The following is a 17,499-nucleotide window of genomic DNA, read 5'->3' as shown; positions in this document are numbered from 1 at the left end:
ATGAACTGGTGCTGAGTGCAGAGAATGAGATTTGTTCCGGACATCTCAAGCGAGCTCACACTTCAAGGGACAGCCAAGAGGCATGGTTTGATGCTCGGAAAAGAGAGGGCTAAGTAGAGATAAAGGATGTAGGATTCAGCAGCTTCTTGGTGAAACCATGGAGGTAAATGAGACCATCCAGAGACAATGGGCAAAGTGAAAATAAGGCCTGAATAGATCCCCATGGATTCCAGGTGTACCTGGTGAAGGAAAGAATCTGTCCAAGAGACTGAGGTTTTAGGGAGATGAGAGAAAAAAGCAAAGAAATGTGTCCTTAGAAGCTGAGGTGGAAAGAATTTTAGGGAGGAAGGAGTGGTTATTTCTTGGTGCCCCTGAGAAAGAAATGTGAATTAAGGATCCTCAGGTTATTTGCATCAGAGGGCTTGGATTAACTGGATCAGTGCCAGCAGATTCAGTTGAGTGGATCAGAAGCAATCGAGCAGTAGATTGAAACATGAGAGGAAAATAACAAGGGAGAGAAAATTTGTGGACAATGATATGAACAAGAAATTTAAATTCTGAAAGGATGATATTCTTACAATAGACATAGATACTCTTGTGTTTGCTTCCTGCAAATGCCAGTGGATCTGGATTTTAGCACTCTCCTGAGAAACCACTGATTTATTCCAGATTTCTTGCAGGAGCCCTGGTTTGATTCCTCGGTAGGGAAGATCAGCTGGAGAAGGGATAGGCTACCCACTCCAGTATTCTTGGGCTTCCCTTGTGGCTCAGCTAGTAAAGAATCTGCCTGCAATGTGGGAGTCCTGGGTTCGATCCTTGGGTTGGGAAGATACCCTGGAGAAGGGAAAGGATACCCACTGCAGTATTCTGGCCTGGAGAATTCCATGGACCATATAGTCCATGGAGTCGAGAAGAGTCAGACACAGCTGACTTTGACTTTCTCCACCTGTAGTCTCCTGGGCCCCACCCTAGAATGTGAGACCTAAGAATTTGCCTTTTTTCTCCCCCTGGCTTTGCTGCTCAGGTTCTGGGATCTTAGTTCCCTGACTAGAGATCCAACCTCAAAATGAAAGCCCTTGAGTCCTAACCACTGGACTACCAGGGAATTTCCAGAATTTGCATTTTTGAGGTTCCTGGTGGTCCAGTGATTAAGACTCGGTGCTTTCACTGCTGTGGGCCCAAGTTTGATCCCTGCATGGGGAACTAAGATTGCAAAACTACTCAGCACGACCAAAAAAAAAAAGAACTTGTATTTTTGAGATGCTTAATAGGTGATTCTTATTTTTTCTAAGGTATAAAAAACGCTACTGATCTAGAGTTCCTTGTGTTACTCGGTCATTTTCCTTTTCCCTCCAACTTGTAGATTAAAAAATTTCAAACAATAGAAAAGTTGGGAGGATAGCAGAAGGGACATCTATAATGATTCACCTAGATTCACCAACTGTTGACTTTTTATCACATTTACTTCCTCTCACCTTTTTTTTTTTTTTTTTTTTTCCCTGAATCATTTAAAAGTAGGTGCAGGGTCAGGGACCAGAGGGAAGTTCAAGAACGAGGGGACATGTGTATATCTTTGGTTGATTCATGTTGATATACAGCAGAAACCACCACAACACTGTAAAGTAATTATCCTCCAATTAAAAATAAATAGGCACTTCCCTAGTGGTCCAATGGCTAAGACTCTGCACTCCCAGTGCAGGGGGCCTGGGTTCAATCCCTCGTCAGGGAACTAGATCCCACATGCTGCAACTAAGAGATCCCGCATGCCTAAACTAAGACCTGGTGCAGCCAAATAAATATTTTAAAATAAATAAAGAACAGTAAATAAATAAACAAACAAGGCTGTGTGCATGTAAAAAAAAAAAGTAGGTGCAAACATCATGATAGTTTTTTCAAACATCATGTGTTATCCCCAGATACTTCAGCAAGCATCTGCCAAGAATAAGTATTTCTCCTGAACAGCCTCAATATCATTATCAAACCTAAGAAATTGAACACTTCTCCAACACAACCCAATAATCAATCCATACTCAAATTTCCCCAACTCTTCGAAAAAAAATTAGCCTTTTCCTTTCAATTTAAGATTTAGACAACATTCATACATTCAACTGTTGTGTCTCTTTAGTCTGCCTTTTTTAGTGTGTGTGATAACTTACTTTTTTTTTTTTTAAGAGACCAGTGCCTCTTAGACAAAGTCATACACATGTGTTTGTCCGATGTTTGTCCCTCTGATTAAATTTAAGTTCAGTAGTTTCGGCCATCCCTGTAGGCAGGCATATCAGTGGACACTTGATGAGGTTCTCTTTATTGGTGATACCCTGTTTGGTCTCTTGTTCAAGGTAGTGACACTCAGACTTAAGTCATCAGTGAAGTGACACTTTGAGTCCCCTATGCACTGTTCGTCCCGTGATTAAGTTCAGTACTTTTGGCTGGCTGTGTAGGTGACCACATCAGGAGGCACCTGATGAGGTTATCTCTTTATCAGCCTGCTGGTGATCCTTGCCTGACTCGTTTGAGAGTGTGTGTGGCAAAATGGTCATTTTCTAATTTGCTCATTCCTTCTACATTAATTAGCTTATATTCTTCCATAAAGAAGGAACTTCCTCTCTTTAAAATTACTATTGAGTGATAGTAACTTCTTCCCTTGTACTAGTTTTCATTCACAGACTCCCATTTAAAATCTTTTATATGCCAGATTGCATTCGTTGTTCCTCCATTTTTGTTAAGTGAAGCCATTATAATTGCCAATATGAATGAGCTTTATTGGGTATGAGATGACAAGTGCATCCACACTGAGAAATGTAATTATACCAGAAACTAGGGAACCTGATACTTCAGCCTCTCTGACATAAATAGGGAGTCATGTAGAATCCAGGCTTCTGTATTTGGACAGAGATTAGGTTGTCATACTCCTGACCACCTTGCCAGGACCTTGGGCTTGCAGCCACTGGCCCAGCCTTTTCTCTCACTTTCTTCCTTGATTACCAGGCTCCACCAACTTTTCTGACCTCACAGCTCCCAAAGGTCCCTGCTCCCAGCAACTCCCTTTGCAAAGACCCGAGTTTATATTTGGTTTTTAGGATTGTATATGCAGATTAGCTGGGAAATGTTTGATTTTCCTCAGCAATGTCTCAAGCGATTGCCCTTCTTCTGAGGGCTTCTCTATACCCTGAGAGACATGTTCCTAATACAGGGCTTTTCTCATCCCTTGACTTTCTGTCCATATCATCAGGTTCTTTTCTCACTTAGAATGAGGGTTTCCTGACCATGATTTTCTGTGACCTTTTCCCCCTTATTGCAAATCAGTACTGTTTATTAGAGGCTTCCCAGGTGGCCCTAGTGGCCTGCCCATGCAGGAGACGCAAGAGACACAGGTTCAAGCCCTGGGTTGGGGAGATCCCATGGAGAAGGAAATGGCAATGGGCTCCAGTATTGCTGCCTGGAAGATCCCCTGGACAGAGGAGACTGGCTGGCTTCAGTCCATGAGGTTGCAAAGAGTTAGACACAACTGAGCACACACCGTTAATTAGACAAAAATCAGTAAATACCGATGAGCAAAAAATTATATAGACGTTTTGGATTCTCTTAGTATGGGTTGGGCACTTTATATAACTCATTTAAGCCTGACAAGAAACCTAGGATTTGTGTTATCCTCGTTTTTTTCTTCCTTTGCAGTTGAGGAAAATGAGACTTGAGGATAGATGAGTGGCTTAGGTTCATTAGCTAATAAGTTGCAGAGACAAGACTTGTTTATATTATCCTTCCAGAGCTTTTTCCTCTATGTGTTCGTGCTGAATTACTTCAGTTGTGTCTGACTCTGTGGGACCTATGGACTATAGCCCACCAGACTCCTCTATCCAGGGGATTTTTTAGGCAAGAATATATACATACATAAAAAATACAGTTCAACAGCATTCTTTTTAATCCAACATCCTTCTCTTTCCCCTCCTCCCGAACCTATCCTCAGGATCGACGAGAATGTGCTGGGAGCCCAGCTGGACGTGGAGGCCGCCCACTCAGAGATCCTCAAGTACTTTCAGTCGGTCACATCCAACCGGTGGCTCATGGTCAAAATCTTCCTCATCCTCATTGTCTTCTTCATCATCTTTGTGGTCTTCCTTGCCTGAACCCTCTCCACTCTGAGGCACTCCGTGGGGGTTTGGAACCCTTCTGGGAGGGCAGGTGGCCAGAGCTGCCACTGAGCCTGTGCAGGGTGCTTGGGAGAAGGGCCCTCTTTCCTTGGAACTGCTAAGAATGACCACTGCCCTCGGTCCCCTACTCCTTGCCTCTGGCCACCCAGCCCTCCCCTCACCACCCTCCAGCCCATGAAACACACACGGTTCTGGATTTGGACTCTGCTGTGAAGTGGCTGGAAAGGAGCAGAGGCCAACTGAGGGGCTCGTCGGGGAGATTGTCTCTACCAGGAGATTTTTATAAACCCTCCCCAGCCTGTCGCAAAGGGAACTTTGGCAGCAAGGGGAGATGATGCCTTTCCCCACGTTCCTGAGAGCAAGGAGAGGAAGTGAAACTGCCCCAGGGACCAACTTTCCCATCTGGCTTAGAATTTGACCTCTTCTTCCTCTCTTCACCACATGAGGCAGGGGGCCCTGAGCCCCTCGGCGGCCTGCACAACCCCAACTTGGGCTGCAGGTGACTCTCAATCTGCCAAACGTGCTGCAGCCCGTTTTCTCCCAATTACAGCAAGACTGTCAGCCTCACTAGCCATGTCGTCATTTCTGGGTGGGAGCGCCGAAGAAGGGCCTAGGCAGAAATGGAGGGAGCCTACTGCCCAGTATTACAACTGAAAGGGCTGGACTGATGACCCTGAGGGGCCAGGCTTTGGGCTCCATGTATACAGCTGCTTCCAGCAGGCATAACCAAGTGCAGCAGTACTTAATTATGGAAAATTCCCTTCAAAGCAGGGTACACGATCCCAGAGTGGGTCTCTGATTAGTGGTAACTTCCAGGACCATCTCCAGAAGTATTTGGACCTGTTTCATCTGCATCTTCCAGTCCCACCATTTTCCTTGGGCTGGATGAAGCAGGAGTTCTGCCTGCTGCCAGGAGTGAAAGGTGAAGAACTTGTTCCCAGCTCCAGCTGAGGCTCTTGGTCCACTCCTGAAGCCCCTCACCAAATCCAAGCCAATCACAGGAGAATGAAGTAGAGATCTGCCTGGAATACCTACCCTCCAGGAAGGTCAATATGCTTGTCAGGCCTGACCAGGACCCACAACCACATCATTCTGAGGTCACTGGAGTACCCTGATTTCATACACCCCAAAGGAAGCTCAAGCTATAGTGGCAAGAGTCACACATTGGGCTGGCTGTAGTACCTTGGGGTTGGGGGCGGTAGTTACCTAGGAGAGCCCTGGCCTCTCTTAGCCCTGGCATTTTCTCTCTGTTTGGCCTGTTTTCAGGGGGTGCTCTTGCTTGCATCTTAACTTTAGTTGACACACCATGTGGGTTTAAGCGCAGCACATCGATGGTGGGTGGGGCAATCTGTGAAGACGATCGAAGCCTGACAAATGCAGTTTTTCTCATTTGACTCCGCAACTATTTGAAGGAGGGTTGCATAGATTGGAAATTTATTTCATAATATTTGCTGAGTTCCTGGTACATGCTAGGTATGGTACTGAGCCAGGTGCTGGAGAGAAAAAAAAAGCCATGAATTAGTCAACTCCTTGCTGTCTTGGAGCTTACCTTCTAGTTTTCTATTTCATTTTATAGGCAAGGAAAGCAAGGCATAGATCTGTAGAGGGCAAAGGGCTGAGCTGAGACTTAAGCCCAGGCTGGATCCTCCTAGGGGTCTTGAAGCGGTCACTCCAAGGCACTGATCTCCCATTCCTCAGAAGCCCTTCTTGTGGCCCTCCTTCCCTTTTTCAGTTTGAACCCTGGGGTGCAGTGGCCATCTCTGCTTCAGCGCCAACCTTGGAGGTGCTGCCTACCGGCGGAAGATGAAAGCAGAGGGCAGGTGCGAGTACTAATCAGGGGGATCAGTAAACTAACCAGTACTGGGCGGAGCGTCGGCCCCAAGCCCCGCCCCAGTGTCTCTGCTAGTCGAATGCGCACGCGCGTTTCCCAGTGGCTCCGCCTATGATCGTGGGACGTCGGCAGCGCGCGACGCGGTCTCCTTATAAACGCGGTGGTAGCCGGCGTAGGAGCACTTCGACCTGGAGCGTTTTGGCATTCGGACGTTTGGCTAAGTAGCGGCCCGCGACGCAGCCCGCCCCTGCTTCTAGCTGTGCCATGGCGGACGAGGGGAAGTCATACAACGGTCAGTGCTGGTCCGTGAGCCGGGGAGAGGGGCGATCTGGAGCCCCGCTGGGCAGCGCCGGCCTAGGCCGCAGCGCCGGGGCGGGAGGCCGCGAGGGGCCGGGTGTCCGCGAGTGAGTGGCGCGCGCCCGGGGCGAGGCAGTCCGGGCCCTGGCTGAACTCGAGGGTGGGTGCCCGGCTCGTTGACCCCAGAATCCTGGCGTTGTGAACACCTGCGGGTCGGAGCGGGTGGCTCGGCGGTGGGGTGACTGGATTCCTTTGAACTTTATGGGTAGTGGATGCTTGTCAGTTCAGTTTGGCGGCTATACTAATGTGAGTCAGTGCCCTGTTCTTGGGGTGCCGGTGCCCTATTTTCTACCGCGCGTCCAGTCGGTCTTGCCCCCTCCCCCACCGTCCGCAGCTTCAGCTTTAATATTTTAGACCTATACATTAATTCACTGTTCTAGCCAGAACACTACATTGGGTTTAGGTCCAGAGTAGTGGTTAGGAGCACACGACAGCCAAGGTTTCAATTCTGAGTTGGCCTTGCCGATCTTGTGTGAGTTAAACACTCAGGCCTGATTTTCCATCCCCTTAAGGAGGATAGAAACAGTACCTGTCTCCTGAGTTTGTCTCCGTGTGTGTGTGTGTGTGTATTAAAACGAGATCGTGTGCGTCGAACGCCTGACATCGGATAAACTTCTCAATAAATGTTAACTGCACCTTCTAGTCGTCTATTTTTTCCCTAGGGTCATTTCATGAGATTCAGTGTTTGCAGGGTACTATGCATTAGACAGGGCTTCCCTGGTGGCTCCGAGGTTAAAGCGTCTGCCTGGAATTCGGGAGACCCGGGTTTGATCCCTGAGTCGGGAAGATCCCCTGGAGACGGGAATGGCAACCCACTCCAGTACTCTTGCCTGGAGAATCCCAAGGAGGGAGGAGCCTGGTAGGCTACAGTCCATGGGGTCGCAAAGAGTCGGACACGACTGAGCGACTTCACTTCGTGCATTAGACAGACCTTTGGGGGGAATCATAGGTCTCTTTTTAAGAAGCTATTTCTGCACACCACGATTGAGAGGAACATATTCCTGGAGAACATTCAAGGACCCTTGGTGAAGCACCCCGACTGCCACTAGAACCTGAGTTCAGGAGTTGTCTCTGAGTTAAGAGGCATCTCTGACCAAGGAAACTAAGAGTTCACTCCCTGAACTTCAGAGTTGGAGAATAAGATTTATAAAAGAAACCATTAGATTGATCATATTTGTAATTGATGTTTGTACTCTGTAGGCAAAAGGAGTATTGATTAAGTTAATGTAATCACCATGATTGGTTTACCTGGATGTCACTTGGGGTTGGTTAAGTGGATGTGGGTGGGCAGACAGCAGATTTCAGGTGACTTTTTCAGGAGAGTGAGTTGTGTCCAGTTACGCTTGGGTCACTCGCACTTCAACATTCACTTCAAAGTGGCAGTTTTTTAATATGGTTGATTTACAACATTATATTAGTTTTCAGGTATGACATGAAAGTGAACGTAGTGATTCAGTATTATGATAGAGTATACCGCATTAAAAGTTATTACAGAATAATGGCTGTCACTCCCCATGCAATAATATATCATTGTTGCCTATCCATTTTATACTTAGTAGTTGGTATCTCTTAATCCCATAACCTTATCTTGCCCCTCCTGCTTTCCCTCTCCCCACTGATAACCACGAGTTTGTTATCTATATCTGTGAGTCTGTTTCTGTTTTGCTAAATATATTCGTTTTAGTTTTTATATATGTGATATCATACAGTATTTGTCTTTTTCTGTCTGACTTATTTTACTGAGTATAATAGCTTCCACGTCCATTCATGTTGCTGCAGTGGCAAGATTTCATTCTTTTTTATGGTGAGTAGTATTTCGGTGTGTGTGTGTGTGTGTATGTGTGTGTGTGTATACACAACATCTTCTTTATCCATTAGTCCCTTGATGGACATTTGGATTGCTTCCATATCTTTCCCACTGTAAACAGTGTTGCTATGAACAATGAGATGCAGGTATCTTTTTTTTTAATTGACCTGAAAACAAGTGAAGCTCATATGTATTCTTCCCTTTTTCTTAGTTTTGATGCTTTTTAAAAAAAATCTTTATATTGAAGTATAGTTGATTTACAGTGTTGTGTTACTTTCAGGTGTACAGCAAAGTGATTCAGGTGTCCATATATCTATTGTTTTTCAGATTCTTTTCTCACGGAGGTTGTTACAGAGTACTGGGTAGAGTTCCCTGTGCTATATACAGTGGGTCCTTGTTGATTATCTGTTTCAGATATAGTAGTGTGCAGATGTTAATCCCAACTTTCTCATTTATGCATGTATCTTTTTAAATTAGTACTTTTTGTTTTTTTCTGGATGTATAATTGGAGTGGATTTGCAGGATCATATGGTAGTTCTAGTTTCAGTGTTTTGAGGCAAGAACAAGACTTAAAAGAAGCCTTTAAACTGGTCGTATTCGTAACTGACATTTGTGCTTTATAGGCAAAAGTACTGTTTACTGAAAGCTGATGTAATCATTGTGATTGACTTTTCAAGATGTGATCAAATTTTGAGTAGGGGTAGTCTTAGAGAATGAACTTATGGTTACCAGGGAGAGGGGGGTAGGGAAGGGACAGATTGGGAGTTTGGGATGGACATGTACACACTGCTATAGTTACAATGAATAACCAGCAAGGACCTACTGTATAGCACAGGGAATGCTGCTCAGTATTCCGTTAACAATCTATTTGGGAAAAGAACCTAAAAAAGAATAGATACATATATAGGTATAACTGAGTCACTTTGTTGTATACCTGAAACTAACACAACATTATTAATCAGCTTTTGAGTGGGGTTAAGTAGATTTGGGAGGGTGAGAAAAGCAGACCTCAGGTGACTGTCAGGAGTCTGAGTTGTATCCAGTTGTGCTTGAGACACTCACTTCCACATTCTGCTTCTCCTTTCTCTAGTTCCAGTTTCTGCTTCACTTTTCTAAAAAGACACATAGTTTTCCAGTCACTGAGGCTGCCACCGCACGGAGAGGGTTCTTTCCCTGGGCAGGCAGAGGAGTTTGCACAGAGGTGGCCTCTGTGGTGACTTTGTGGCTCATCTGATAGTGCAGGGTGCTGGACAGTGTGATTGCCAAGCAAGGTAGCTGAACCAGTGGTGTATTTTGCTCTCTTCTTTTTTAAATATTCGAATATTTATTTGGATGCGCCAGGTCTTAGTTGCGGCACACGGGATCTTTTTTTTTTTTAATTGTGGCATGTGAACTCTTAGTCAAGGCATGTGGAATCCAGTTCCCTGACCACGGGTCAGACTCAGGGCCCTCTGCGTTAGGAGTGGGGAGTCTTAGCCACTGGACCACCAGGGAAGTGCCTCCAGTGATGTATTTTCTAATTTTCGTTCTGTTTCCAAACCCAGAGCATGATGATCGAGTTAGTTTCCCTCAAAGAAGAAAGAAAGGCCGAGGCCCTTTCCGGTGGAAGTCCGGCGAAGGGAACCGGAGGTCTGGAAGAGGGGGCTCCAGCGTTCGGTCCTCCCGCCTGGAGGACGACGACAGAGACGTGGCAATGAGCGATGTCCAGGATGCTCCCCGAGTACGATAGTAAGTAACCAGTTGGTCTGGTTTGAGTTTAGCAGCCCCCTCATTTATGTGGCCCTCTTACTGCTCGTGTCATTTCTCTTCCAGCTGGAAGGGAGAGAAATGCCAGGACCAGCGTACTGGTAGTTGATAGTTGTGGTCCTGATAACAGTACAGGAAGATCTGTGAGAAGACATTCCTAACCTTTGTGAATGTTTTATTCTCTTCTTCCCCACAGCACCCCCTATGCTGCACGACCCAACCGTCGGGGTGATAACTGGAACGAGCGGACTCGAATTCATGTTACTCTGCCCCTGCGGAGAGATCGGTCTGCTGCAGAGAGGGGAGGGGCTGGCACCAGCCAGGACGGGACGTCCAAGAACTGGTTTAAGATTACAGTGAGTATCATGAGAGGTCCATGGAGCAGGGGAGCTAGGGGGCTGCGCTCACAGTTAAGGTGTTCCCCTCTCACATTACAAAATCAGCTGTTTACTCCACAATCAGGGAACCACGCTTGCTGCTAAGAATCAGTATCTTAGAATATCTATGAGCAGCTTCAGAAAAGAAGAGGGGCAGCAGGATGGGAAGGCCATGAAAGGGAAGTGTGATCATTGTGGTTGGCGGTTGGGAGAGCTCCTCCAGATGTGAGGAGCTGAGTGTGGAGTGGAGGGCCCTTGAGCTCTCTGAAGGGCAAGTAGGTTATAAATGATGTCTTAGAACTTGTAGAATCAAACATTTACATTCTTTGAGGAATAATAAGTATAAATGGAAAGAAAGGGGGTTAAGGAGTTCATATTTGGCTTGAGTAGAATACTCTTTATTTTTTTGGCCTGACCATGCAACCTGTGGGGTCTTAGTTCTCCAACCAGGGATTGAATTCCCAGCAGTGGAAGCTCAGAATCCTAACCACTGAAGCAGCAGGGAATTCCCAGAAAACTTTTAAGTTGACTGTTTCTCCAGAAAGTCTTTTAGAGCTTGGCAGACGAGCTGAAAGGAGCACGGGAGGGTCTGCTGTTCATTTAGTGACATGTTGTTCCTGTCTCTTCTCTTTCTCTCGTCTAGATCCCTTACGGCAGGAAATACGACAAGTCATGGCTCCTGAATGTGATTCAGAGCAAGTGCAGTGTCCCTTTTACTCCCATTGAGGTAAGAGAAGGCCTGAGTGGCTGACTGCACACCGAGGAGGGTGGAGGTACCAGCTGCACTGGGGGCTCTGGGTTCCAGGTCTAATGCCCTTGTTCCCTCTTCTTGCAGTTTCACTATGAAAACACACGGGCCCAGTTTTTTGTGGAGGACGCCAGTACGGCCTCTGCACTGAAGGCTGTTAACTATAAGATTTTGGATCGGGAGAACCGCAGGGTGTGTATGAAGGGCCTGGTTTGGTTGGGGGTGGGGACTGGTGCTCAGGGCATAGACTGGGTCTTGGTCCTGGGGCTCAGGCCTTCCCGGAGTTCACCCTGTCTGTATGTGTCTCCTCTGCAGATATCTATCATCATCAACTCCTCTTCTCCACCCCATTCTGTGCAGAATGAACTGAAGCCAGAACAAGTAGAGCAGCTAAAGGTTAGGCTGGCACATGAATCTTAGCAGTTTTCCCCTCCCCCTCCTCTCCCTCCCCTGCAACAACTCCAGTGAACCCTCTGTCTTCCTCTGCAGCTGATCATGAGCAAACGATACGATGGCTCCCAGCAAGCACTTGACCTCAAGGGCCTCCGTTCAGACCCAGGTACAGGACGGATACAGGTTGATTCTGCCTCACCCATTCTTAGATTGGTGGAGACGGGGGGATCTGTCAGCAGGGAAAATCTGGAAGGTGCTGTGCTGGGCACGCTGGCCTGGGCAGGCCCTCTCAGACTTCCCTTTGCTTCCTGCAGATTTAGTGGCTCAGAACATTGACGTTGTCCTGAACCGTAGAAGCTGCATGGCAGCCACCCTGCGAATCATCGAAGAGAACATCCCCGAGGTGAGGCCTTTGTCCCACTAGGTGGGAGGAAGCAGGGTCGGGTACGTAGGATGGGGTCGGGAGGCAGGTTTGTTTCTCATCCCCTGGCCGGTGGTGCTTCCTCTAAATTCTCCTCTCCCACAGCTATTGTCATTGAACTTGAGCAACAACAAGCTCTACCGGCTGGATGACTTGTCCAGCATTGTGCAGAAAGCACCCAATCTAAAGATCCTAAATCTCTCTGGAAATGAGGTGAGTTTGAGAGCCCAGCTGTGTTGGATAGAGTGGACAGAGGTGGAGAGAGCTTGCCTCGTAGCAGCAAGAGGCAGGGAGGGCATTTAAGAGATGGGGGTGGGGGTGGGGGGAACCTAGCTGGCTCTCTTTATCAACGTGTCTTTCCTGCCTTTCCTCCCTATCCTTTGCAGCTGAAGTCTGAGCGGGAGTTGGACAAGATCAAAGGGCTGAAGCTGGAAGAGCTCTGGCTTGACGGAAACACCCTGTGCGACACCTTCCGAGACCAGTCCACTTACATCAGGTCAGTTATAAGCTTTGTCTCCCCTCCTGGGGACCTTCACCCCCTGGGAGGCTGAGCGGATGCACCCTGACCACTGCCCGTCTGCAGGAGATGTGCAGCCCTCGGCTGGAGCCACCTGTCCTTGGGGAGGATCGCGTGTTCCCCATTGTGTCTGCCCGTGACCCCTAGCTTTGCCCCAGGCCTCCTTTCCTTTCTTCTCACCTGACTGCCTGTGTGCTGGTTCTGTGGCCTTTCTCCTTCCTTCCTGAACACAGCCTTCTCTAGACTCTCCCTCCCCTTTTGTTTCAAGAAGAGCATCTCCCTTTCTCTACCATGACCATGGGGTGTCTTGCATATTACACCCCCATATGTGGAATTGCTTTGAGCCAAGAGCCTGGTAACCCCTGGTCAGGGAAAGCCCTCCCTCCCTGGGACTTCCTGCTGATGGGCCTTCCCTCCTCTGTCCGGTGACAGCCCCTCTTGCCCTGTTGCCAAGAGGGGCTCAGTTCTCACAATTGCTTTGCCCAAGGCTACTGCCTGGGTTTTCCTGCCCATGCTGAGGTTGAGGCCTCCTGGTGGCTGGTGCCATGCACTCTGTCGCTCTTGCCCAAGGCTGTGAGCTGGGCCCTCCCTGGAGGAGAAACCTGGGTTCCCTAAGACACGTGACCAGAGCCGGGGCCCCGCCAGCAGGCGAGGGAATCCCAAGGCAGGTGCTGGGCGTGGAGGCCACGGGGGCATAGGCTATCCAGGAGACAGAGAACTGACCCTCTCTGGGGGCGCTGCCCCTCCCTCACTCGCACACCTCATATCACCCTGCTTGGCCCCGGAGGATGGCTGGTTAGCCAGAGACGGGTAAGATTCCTCAGGGAAGGAACAACCTAAGACAGGCACAGTCGCAGAGGGGCCATCAGGAGAGAACTTGGGGGCCAACAGTGGTGGGGCACTGACCCTCACCCCCCCAACTTTGCAGGGGCCTGAACCCTCACCCCTTCGGAGGGAGATCTCCTGCCCCCATGGCTGCTTTGCTTCCCACGCCCAGCTCAGATCGGGACCCAGGTAGCAGACAGACACCTGGCCAATAGCAGCTGCCCTCTCACCACAGCAAAGATGTGTTTCTCATTTCCTGCTTGGACCACAGGGAGAAGGGAGCCGAAAGAGAGGGCTGTGTCAGGCGCCTCTTGCCCTTGGTTCTCTCTGGTCTTTCTAAATGACTCTCCACCATGCAGTGCTGTCGCTTTGTCTTTGCTTTCTCTTTCCTTTTTCTCTTTCCTCGCCTGAAGCTCCCCGGTCTCTTCTTTGCCCCTTCCTCTCCTTCCTTTTCTCTCTCCTCTCCCCTCTCTTCCTCCTTGGCCTCTCCTCTTCCTGAGCCTTGCTCGTCTCCCTGCCCCAACATCCTGTGCCATTTCTGTGATGTGTTCTGGTCTTGGCCACGGCCAGACCTGGCAGAAGTGATGGACACCTGTTGAGGCAGCGGAGCCCTTGGGCTCCCACCCCATTCCCTCCTCCCGGGGCTGCGCAGGTGAGTAGGTGGAAGGTAAGGGGGACGAGGATGGAGGAGAGGTCCTGGCTTAACGCCTGGGCCGGGAGCGCTGCCCCTGCAGTGCTCGGAGTCAGGCAGAGAGCGTCGTCCTTCAAGGCAGTCATTTTTGGATGCCCCAGACGAGGTGGGGAGTGGGGTTATTTTTCCTGGAGCTCAGAGGCTGGGGAAGAGTGAGAGCGCAAGGAGGATGGGCTGGGCCGTCCCTTGGGCACGGGTGTTTCTGCTCCTAGAGCAGCCCAGGAGGCACAGTGACTCTGAAACATTACTCACTTTTGTCCCATTCTTGACAGCGCCGTTCGAGAGCGATTTCCAAAACTACTGCGACTGGTGAGTACCTCATTTTTTTCATTCTCTTCTGAGGAGCACAGCACCTGCAACCCTCAATCTTGCCTAACGTGTCTTTATATGATCGCTAATTTGGGGATATGGAACCCTTTGATAATCTAGCAAAGATTTCATATATATATTAGCAAGTTTTATAATCCTTCTTCCCAGAAAAATGCCTGTAGATGATAGTTGCATCATCAGGATTCATAGGCCCCTTTCCATTTCTTTCTCTTACTTGACCTCTGACCCTTTTACTCTTAGTTCTCCCATCTAATTACTCATCCAGTCTTTAAAAAAAAAAAAAATTTATTTGGTTCCACTGGGTCTTAGTTGCGGCCCACCAACTCTTAGTTGCAGCATGTGGGATCTAGTTCCCTGACCAGGGATTGAACCCAAGCCCCCTGCATTGGGAGTGGGGAGCCTTAGCCCTGGACTGCCAGGGAAGTCCCTCATCTAGCCTTCTTTCACTGGTTTACATCGTCGTCTTTCACTTCCTTCTGCAGGATGGCCATGAGTTACCCCCCCCAATTGCCTTTGATGTTGAAGCCCCCACAACGTTACCACCTTGCAAGGTAAGTGGTGAAGTGGCATCTGAGGGGCACAGAGCGAGAACTCATGTTGGGAGGAGAGTCCTGGTACCATGGTCCTGTTTAATTGGAGTCTGTTTGATTCCAGGGAAGCTACTTTGGAACAGAGACCCTGAAGAATCTGGTCCTGCACTTCTTGCAGCAGTAAGTATCTTGGGTGTCCTGAGGTTGGGGAGCAGTGGGCCCAGCACAACTCAGTCTTGAGAGCTGTCAGTCCCTTTGTGGATCCAGCTTGTGGCACTCGACCCTCCTCTTTCGTTTGCCCCACAGGTACTATACGGTTTATGACTCGGGAGACCGGCAGCGGCTCCTGGACGCCTACCATGATGGAGCCTGCTGCTCGCTGAGCATTCCTTTCACCCCCCAGAACCCTGCCCGGTGAGTAGCACATCCCAGAACCTGCCCAGGATCAGAGTTGCTCAGCAGACACTGGCCAGCACGTGCAGCATCACCACTGCTCTGACCACTGCCTCTTTTTCTTCTTATTCCCCCAGAAGCAACTTGGCCGAGTACTTCAAGGATAGCAGGAATGTGAAGAAGCTTAAAGACCCTAGTAAGTGTGTGATGTGAGCCAATCAGGGTGGGAGAAGGGCATGGGAAGGAGCCAGTCTGGGCTCAGTGTGTGGCAGCTCCTAACCTCGGCTTCTCTCCTCCCACAGCCCTGCGGTTCCGATTGCTGAAGCACACACGTCTCAACGTGGTGGCCTTCCTCAATGAGTTGCCCAAAACTCAGCATGACATCAATTCCTTTGTGGTAGACATAAGTGCACAGACAGTAAGCACCTATTCCTCCCTTGACAGAAGCTTAGATTTGGGGAAGGGGCAGTCCTTTACAGGCAAGGAGGGACTTGGGCTCTGCTGGGAGCCTAGATGGTACCTGATGTTGCTGCTTCTCTTTCAGAGCACATTGCTGTGTTTCTCTGTCAACGGAGTCTTCAAAGAAGGTAAATATCTTTGGAGTCCTGAGTTTGTGGAGTGGTCCCTGTCCCAGCTAGTCATTCTGAGCACTCTCAACTTCCCAGCTCCCTTCTCTTCTCTTCTTCCCTGACCACCTTCTCCCTTTCTGCCCCCAAGCCTATCCTCACCTGTCTTTCCTGTCTTGGCTATGGGAACAGCCTGATGATTAGGACACAGACTTTGGAGGCAGACAGTTCTGAGCTTCTATCCCCAACCTTGGTCCTCTGTGTCTGTGAGCAATTTACATGACCTCTGAACCTGACTATCTGTAAAAGAAAGGGATTCATAATAGGCATCTCATTATGTGTTTGGGGAGTAAGTGAAGTGATTTATAAAGTGCCTGTCACAGGGCCTGGCCCACAGATACAAATAAATAACCAGTGGGATAAAAGTGTTACTATTGTCCTCTCTAACCTCTGACACTCCTCCCTGCTCTGCTCATCTGCGCACACATAATTACCCGTTTGGCCTGCTTAGGGTTCTCTGTATCAAATCAGACTATGATTTTTGAGAAGCTGTTAGAAAACATAAAACATGAATGACTCTGATGGGTCATCACCATTGTTATCATTGCAGTGGATGGAAAGTCTCGGGACTCCTTGCGAGCCTTTACCCGGACGTTCGTCGCTGTTCCTGCCAGCAATTCAGGGTGAGTATCTGACTTACCATGTTGGATCCCAGTCCCAATGCATGGCTGCCACTGTGGAAAAGTGGTTTAACAATATTCACTTCCTAAGTCTGTTGTAAAGGTAAATGAGGGTTGGGGAAGAATGTATAATTGCAGTCTGTTTGGTAGATAATCACATATGTGGAGTCCATGGGAAAAAGGGGGGGTAAATGATAAAGGAATCTTGTGGGTATCGAAAGACTCTGAGTGTCAAGCGAGAATAGGAATGATGTTGGGAGGATGAGGTTATCTTCTGTCTGTCCAGCAGTCTAAGGTGCTTTTTGTCTCCAAGGTTGTGCATCGTCAACGATGAGCTGTTTGTGCGGAATGCCAGTGCTGATGAGATCCAGAGAGCCTTTGCCATGCCTGCACCCACACCTTCCTCCAGCCCAGTGCCCACCCTCTCCCCAGAGCAGCAGGAAATGCTGCAGGCATTCTCTACCCAGTCTGGCATGAACCTTGAGTGGTCCCAGAAGTGAGTACTGAGCATGTGTAGGAAATGGGGTAAACTGAGGTAGTGCTGGTGGTGAAAAATAAGTGCCCCTAAAATTTTTAAAGCCCATCCTTGTAGTTCTAATGGAGGTGCCTGTTCTTCCCCTACTCCAGGTGCCTCCAGGACAACAACTGGGACTACACCAGGTCTGCCCAGGCCTTTACTCACCTCAAGGTAAGATTTGAAAACAGGTGGCAAAGAGAGCTCCAGGCCTTCAAGAGGGTCAGGGAGGCTCGGGGCATGGCATGGGCCACCTGGCTCTGCTGACCTGTTTATTTCTTTAAGGCCAAGGGTGAGATCCCAGAAGTGGCATTCATGAAGTGATCCATAGTCGTGCCCCAGAAGACCCCTGTAAATAGCCCCTGGATGTACTGATGTCTCCTCTCCGGCCCGAGGCCGCCCTGTGACTGTGACCGAGGAGGGAGGGCTGCTGGATCCTTCTCCTCACCTGCCTTCTGGAAGCCTCCAGAAGATTGAGCCTCCCTGGTGCCAGGAAGCCAAAGCTTACTTTGTAGAACTGACACTAAAATACCCGAAGGACTTAGGTGCTTTGTGTACTTAACCCCAGGATCCTCCCTACTTTTTAAGATAAAGAATGGTATTGTATTTGGTGTCCAGCTGA

At 48.7% G+C, this 17,499-nt stretch overlaps 2 protein-coding genes across 3 annotated transcripts in view; both read left to right on the top strand.

Annotated features, from left to right (window-relative positions):
• STX5 (syntaxin 5) overlaps positions 1-4,718 on the top strand; it is a 28,452-nt gene extending 23,734 nt beyond the window's left edge. Inside the window, exon 11 of the mRNA XM_006064517.4 lies at positions 3,968-4,718. Coding sequence (XP_006064579.1) covers positions 3,968-4,127 — 160 coding nt within the window. The 3' untranslated portion in view covers positions 4,128-4,718. The remainder of the gene's footprint in view (positions 1-3,967) is intronic.
• A 148-nt stretch (positions 4,719-4,866) lies between these two features.
• On the top strand, positions 4,867-17,483 carry NXF1 (nuclear RNA export factor 1). Of its 2 annotated transcripts, none has more exons than XM_006064512.3 (21): positions 4,867-5,073; positions 9,691-9,874; positions 10,089-10,248; positions 10,913-10,996; positions 11,105-11,209; positions 11,333-11,413; positions 11,507-11,576; positions 11,725-11,813; positions 11,937-12,044; positions 12,218-12,327; positions 14,137-14,173; positions 14,677-14,745; positions 14,849-14,904; positions 15,031-15,138; positions 15,255-15,313; positions 15,420-15,535; positions 15,662-15,704; positions 16,294-16,366; positions 16,677-16,859; positions 16,991-17,051; positions 17,163-17,483. In XM_006064512.3, exons 1-21 carry the CDS (start codon positions 5,037-5,039, stop codon positions 17,199-17,201), a joined length of 1,872 nt encoding a protein of 623 aa, XP_006064574.1. In that variant the 5' UTR covers positions 4,867-5,036; the 3' UTR covers positions 17,202-17,483. The 2 variants fall into 2 exon arrangements, with proteins under 2 accessions (XP_006064574.1, XP_006064575.1); XM_006064513.3 differs by lacking the exon at positions 4,867-5,073 and adding an exon at positions 6,000-6,274.
• The last annotated feature ends 16 nt before the right edge of the window (positions 17,484-17,499 follow it).

The sequence above is a fragment of the Bubalus bubalis genome, chromosome 5 (genome assembly GCF_019923935.1).
Source record: "Bubalus bubalis isolate 160015118507 breed Murrah chromosome 5, NDDB_SH_1, whole genome shotgun sequence".
Classification (NCBI taxonomy): domain Eukaryota; kingdom Metazoa; phylum Chordata; class Mammalia; order Artiodactyla; family Bovidae; genus Bubalus; species Bubalus bubalis.
The sequence above is the reverse complement of the archived record's forward strand: the minus strand, read 5'-3'. Positions and strand labels throughout refer to the sequence as shown.

Excerpts from the sequence above, each read along its gene's own strand:
- NXF1 (XM_006064512.3), top strand. The coding sequence starts at position 5,037 with ATGAAGCAGGAGTTCTGCCTGCTGCCAGGAGTGAAAG. Across the intron at positions 11,577-11,724 it reads GGGCCTCCGTTCAGACCCAG|ATTTAGTGGCTCAGAACATT; the intron begins GTACAGGACGGA and ends TGCTTCCTGCAG. Across the intron at positions 14,746-14,848 it reads CAACGTTACCACCTTGCAAG|GGAAGCTACTTTGGAACAGA; the intron begins GTAAGTGGTGAA and ends GTTTGATTCCAG.